The sequence below is a fragment of the Megalobrama amblycephala genome, unplaced genomic scaffold (assembly GCF_018812025.1).
Source record: "Megalobrama amblycephala isolate DHTTF-2021 unplaced genomic scaffold, ASM1881202v1 scaffold415, whole genome shotgun sequence".
In the NCBI taxonomy this organism is placed as follows: domain Eukaryota; kingdom Metazoa; phylum Chordata; class Actinopteri; order Cypriniformes; family Xenocyprididae; genus Megalobrama; species Megalobrama amblycephala.
The window spans coordinates 64,884-70,917 of record NW_025953364.1 but is presented as its reverse complement, the minus strand read 5'-3'; the positions used below and the strand labels follow the sequence as shown (position 1 = coordinate 70,917).

Below are 6,034 nucleotides of genomic sequence, written 5' to 3'. Positions count from 1 at the left end.
TTACTACATAAACCAAATGAATATACGTGAAACAACAACAAAAACATTTTAGTATTTACTATGACACAACCATGGTTAATGTTCGTAAGGATTGTTAGTACAACAAGATTCTGTCACAAAATAAAGAGTATGACGAAGACAAAACAATTAAATTTTTTAATTCATTTTTAATCCAAATAATGTAAAGGTAAACAGGGAAACATTCTTAACATCACAAAAATGACTTTAAGACAAAACAATTGAAAACAAGAAACATGGAACTATAAATAGTACACCAGGACTAATTAATTGACACATTAACAGTCTTGGCTGTCGGATTGGAAGAGGGGAGGAGACTGAAATTCAAATCATTGGAATTAAAGCAGTTGTTGATCTGGGGCCTCATTTATAAAACTTTGCGTAGGATTTGCGTCAGAAGTGGCGTACGGATGAAACATAGGACGTGCGTACGCACAGAAATATTCGGATTTATAAAACCGTGCGCACGCACATCCTACGGATTTTTCCCTTAATAAATCACAATCAATTCTAAATGTAGCGCAGCTTTTGCGGCTTCATGACACGCCCATAAATAGTCAGTGAAACGCCCACAAGTTAATATTCATTGATTGCGAAATCATGGCAAACACAGAGAGGAAATCAAAAAAACTTAACTTCACTCAATGTGAAGTAGAAGTTATCGTTGGCGAGGTGGAAAAGAGGAGAAAAATGTTGTTTGGAGGGCACAGTGTGGGCATTACTAATGCCAAAAAGGCACTTGAGTGGCAAACGGTGGCAGACGCCGTAAATGCTGTAGCCTCACAACCTCGGACCGTGGCCGAAATAAAAAAGAAATGGTCGGACATCAAAGTCGAGGCAAAAAAACGTCTAGCGCTCCATCGCCAGAGTGTGTCTGCCACGGGTGGGGGAAAGGGGACACCGGAGCTGACCCCTCTTGATGAGAGACTGGCGGCAATTATTGGGGAATCCCTATTAAGTGGAGTGGTGACTGAGGCGGAGGGGGACACTGACGCGCCAGATGCACCGGGTGACACAGGTAAGAGAAATAAGTAAAATGAATGCAGTCAAGTCACATGTATGCAGGCTACACAATTACAGTTTATTAATATAGAACAATTTTATTTCAGTTGCTGGGTGTTCCAGCGGGGCCAGTGGTTACGATGCTGCAGCTGAGCAGCCGTCTGGACCCAGCGTCTCCACGGCACGCGGCTCTCAACCCTCCAGCAGTGGACGTGTCCTCACCGATGCAGTCCTTGAAATGCAGAGGGAAGTCATTAGTTCAATCAGAGAGGTGGCCAAGGAGTTGGGCGAAATCAAGACTGCCCTGACTGAAATAAACTGCACGATGAGGGAATTCTTGAATAAATAATATTTTCCACACCTTTTGTTGTTCTTTACAAGTGACGCATCACTTCCAAACGCTGGCGCACAGCAACAGCATTTGGCTCAAATGCGTGGGGATGGGGTTCAGGGTCGGGGCCAACACAGCAATCGGCGCCAGGGGGTAGAGGCACGTTTTTAAGCTGTGCCACATTGTGTAGCACAGCACATGCCAGCACGATTTGGCACACCTTTTCAGGCGTGTACAATAACCTCCCTCCAGTGCAGTCGAGGCAGCGCCATCTGCCCTTAAACAGGCCGATGGTGCGCTCCACTATAGCGCGAGCTCGGCTGTGGCACATGTTGTAGTGCCTTTCCTCTGCACTATGTGGGTTGAGGAAAGGCGTAAGCAGCCACTGTTTGAGGGGATATCCACTGTCCCCTGCAAGGATAGTGAAAGGGTTAAGACATTGAAGTACATTAAAATGTGAATGTCTATAATCAAACGTACCTAGAAGCCAGCCATCACGTATAGCACCAGCCTCGAGTCTGCGTCCAACACTGCTGTGTCATTGCTTCCTATGGAGTTCGCTTTGGCATGCCGTTTCTAACTTCCAAAAAGAACATGTTTTGGCCTGATTGTGACGTCACATCAGGTCGTTCTCCGATTTCGTATGAAGTATATCAGGACCTTTATGTACCTATCGCTGCATTTGCCACCGTACCCACCTGAAATAAACATGTTTACTCCAGAGGGAGAAATTGCCACTAAATATTTCACAGTGTTGTTGGTATATTAGTGACTGTATGATGCACTTCTAGGGTCCAGGTTTTTTCTTGCTGACCTGACCTGATGTTTTAAATTGTCGTGCTAAATCAGCCATGACTACGTTTTGCCTTAGTTGGTCCACAACCGACATGAATGGTGAAGTGGGGCAAATACTTGTAGGCAGGATAAAGGGTTTTAAACTGTATACAAGAGAGAGTCTGCATCTCTCTTCAAAACACTATCTGCAACAGTGCCTGATAATGCTCGCAGTGGAGGAGCTCTCATTCTGCAGGTGATGGAAGGCCCTCTTGAATAGGTGTGGTCCTCTATCTCTGGGTCTGACCACTGTGTTTGGGCATCACAGAGCACGGCTCCTCATCCCAATCCATCTAGTCAAGCTCATCTGAGAGTACAAATACACTTCACAATTATTAGGGCATTAGAGACATTATCACTTTATTATTTTCAGGTGGTCTGTCATAGCCCAACCACAAAGTAGGATGCAGGTTTTCCTCTGTTAGTTTTTTGTCGACAAAATGAAATGAGCACATGTACAGTGTTTTGGGTGGTCTCTTCAAGTTTAGGTTTTTCAGCCACATTCTTCTGTATTCCTCGTCTGTTGGTAGGCGAAGGAACCTGTCCCGTTTTGTCATAAGAACAATCCCTCAAGGTTAAATCAGAAGATTTTTTGTAAAAAATATTTCTGTAACAGCTGCCAAAAAATAACTATATAGCTCCACTGTGGTTTTTAAAAAAAAAAAAAAAAAAAAGTTTGCAAAACATCCCTTCTTCTGTTTTTTCACAAATCACACCCTGTATATTGTTTGTACCATATGTGTCACTATTTTAATTTTAATATATAAAAATTATCTGGTAAAATAGTTGGATTCCTATGCACTTCTGTGATTGTAGACAATGCATGACTTTTATTTTGGACTGACGTCATAAGACTGCGCCGCGCTCCTGCATCTGCTGTGATTCTGCTGAAGAAAGGTTTGTTATAAGAAGCTGTTTTAATCGACAGAAACAGTAGTTTTAATAGTTTAATAGTAATAGCGATGTTAAAATAGTTCATTTACTATTTAACGTAACATTGTGATTCTTTATCTAACTATTTGTGTGAGTAAAGCTCATCCACTGATGAGAAACAGTAAACCTGCGTCTCATTTCTCTCTCTATCATAAATCAGTTTATCATGAACACGAGTTCAGTCTCTGACGAGTAATGATGGAGAAACTGAACTTTTCAACTCCGAGTCAATTGAATCAAACACTTTGAGAAATTATTCAGTGAATCACGACTCGTGCTGCTCCAACAGTGAACATGAACGAGAACAAACACTAACAAACTAACAAAACGTGTTTTCATCAGAGTAATCATTTAAATATATTCTATAATTCTTTAAATTCTAAATGTAGATCATAAATATCTAAATATGAAGTTTATTAATTTGCAGTGTTAATTTTGAGTGTTTTTATTTTGTCCAACAGGTCATTGAAGACTTTTAACTCTGTTTAATTATTCTCTTCTTACAGATGGCGTTTATTAAAGATGAGACTGAAGACATAAAGATTGAGTTTAATAAAGAGGAGACTGAAGACAAGATGGTGATTATTAAAGATGAGACTGAAAACATGAAGATTGAGTTTAATAAAGAGGAGACTGAAGAAATAAAGATTGAAGAAACATTCCGTGTGAAACATGAAGATACTGAGGAACAAACAGGTTGGTTTTATTCTCACAGCTGAACTCAGTCATTTGATCATTATTAAAATGTCCAGCTCTACAGAAATAGAGAATATACAGAAGTGTAATCTTACAGATAATATTAAAGAATCCATTCATTCCAGCATAATATCATTCAGGTATAAATTCCTGTTTAATTGATCATGAAATGGTTTAATTAAGGTTTGTAGATGCTGAATGAATTTCCAGTTTCAAATGATTGTTAAACAGCAGGACAAACTCTGTGAAATCAGCAGCTCTTCCGGCGCACTCAGTGTCTTACAAGTGGACTTACTGTAGAGCAAGAGTTAGGGTTTGGTTTATGGTTTGGTTACTTATAATTAAAGGGTTAGTTCACCCAAAAATCAAAATTCTGTCATTTATTACTTACCCTCGTGCTGTTCCACACCTGTAAGTGAATTTTAATCACTTTAAAATTCAGTGTTTCCATTAAATGTGACCCCAGACCACAAAACCAGTCACAAGTCTTACGGATATATTTGTAGCAATAGCCAACAATACATTTTTTGGGTCAAAATTATGCAATATTAAGTAAAGATCATGTTCTGTTAAGATATTTTAACCCTTATTTTAGTCCGTTATAGTCAAACAAATTATGTATGAGCGCTCTCTCTCTCTCGACGCACTGATCACATGTTGTTTTCTGCACAGACACATTTCAGTACATTCATGTTGTTTTCACACACATTCAGGATAATGTTTGGATTTGTCCTGTGTATGTTGCTGTGTACTTAAAAATAATAAAAATGGAACGCATAAGATATAGAAATAACAGTAAAAATTTCGCAATCTGGATGGAAGAGCTAGGAAGTTTCAGGGAGATTTTTGTTGTCCGTCAGAGCAGATCTAAACGGATCTATCCATCAGAGCGGATCTAAACAGATCTTCCTCACATGTCAGGACCGCTGTCTAGCTCTACCTGTTAAGGCACTTCGAACTGATACACAAAGTTTCAATCTCCCCTTTTGCCAAGACGCCTCAAACTGCACCACACAGCCCCAATCCCCCTTCCGGAGATATCTTAACTATGCAACGCAGTTCAAATTTCCCCTTTGGAAATGGATTTGTATTCATCACATTTCATGTTGGTGTTGTATGTTTGGTCATGGGAGCTGATCAATTGTTCATGGTTATCATGTCACCAGCTGGCAGCAGTAACTGTGGCACATATTCAAGCCTTTAAAATGGTCCTTTTATAGATGCAGTATTTTCTGGAACATAAGAAATCATTGGAACATTGGGGCCATTACTCTTTAATTTGTACATGCTTCCACTTGGCAACATAATTAGAAAATACAACATTTCTTTTCATTTCTATGCTGATGATTCTCAGTTGCACCTTCCATTGAAAACGTCTAGGTTACTAGTGTAACCCCCGTTCCCAGAAGGAGGGAACGGAGACGTTACGTCGATACTGACGTAATGGGGTCTCGCCTGGGAGCCCAATCACCTCCAAGGGTACAAAACAAGCCAATGGGAATTGGCCTGTGAGATTTACATGCCGGGCCCCTCCCCCGGCATCCGGGTATAAATAGGGCCGGCATACTCACCTTCATTCATATTTTTGCTGAGGAGCCGAGATAGGTATCTGGCCGCTCAGCGGTGACTCAGAGCTATGGCAGGGGAACGTAACATCTCCGTTCCCTCCTTCTGGGAACGGGGGTTACACTAGTAACCTAGACGTTCCCATTCAGTCAGTCACGTTCGACGTTACGCCGATACTGACGTAATGGGGTCCCGTGGAAACCGCCATAGCAACTGAACCACGTTACGAGTGTTAGGGAGGCAGATGCTGGCAAGCCTTAGCGTGCCCAATGCAAGTGCGGCCCATACTCGCAACCCTCCAGCGCCCAGAGTAAGCCCAGGAATGTCTTCCATACCAGTGGGATGGAGAGGACAGGGCATTACAGTGGAGAGGTCGAAGCTGTTGTTCCTTACCCACGGGGAAGAGTGCTTCGGAACTCAATTCCCACGTTTTTCAGCCATGACCAAAACGCCAGGAAAGCGTTCCCCGAGGAGGGGAAAGCTACGGAGACCACACCCTGCCCGAAGGGAGGTAACGTGTGGAAGACACATATGGACTGGTCTGAGAACAGTAACGCATATGGAAGATCTCTGGTGTAGGTCCTACCTTCCGGGAGGAACGACTAGCAACCAGAGACGGGGCAAAGCGAAGCCGCCCAGGGAAAGACACGGGTT

General features: G+C 41.9%; 1 protein-coding gene across 1 annotated transcript; it reads left to right on the top strand.

Annotated features, from left to right (window-relative positions):
- The first annotated feature begins 379 nt into the window (after window positions 1-379).
- Window positions 380-1,378, top strand: LOC125261451 (nuclear apoptosis-inducing factor 1-like). The gene is made up of 2 exons (XM_048180017.1): window positions 380-1,036; window positions 1,128-1,378. Exons 1-2 carry the CDS (start codon window positions 619-621, stop codon window positions 1,367-1,369), a joined length of 660 nt encoding a protein of 219 aa, XP_048035974.1. The 5' UTR covers window positions 380-618; the 3' UTR covers window positions 1,370-1,378.
- The last annotated feature ends 4,656 nt before the right edge of the window (window positions 1,379-6,034 follow it).

Excerpts from the sequence above, each read along its gene's own strand:
- LOC125261451 (XM_048180017.1), top strand. The coding sequence starts at position 619 with ATGGCAAACACAGAGAGGAAATCAAAAAAACTTAACTTCACTCAATGT. Across the intron at positions 1,037-1,127 it reads AGATGCACCGGGTGACACAG|TTGCTGGGTGTTCCAGCGGG; the intron begins GTAAGAGAAATA and ends ATTTTATTTCAG.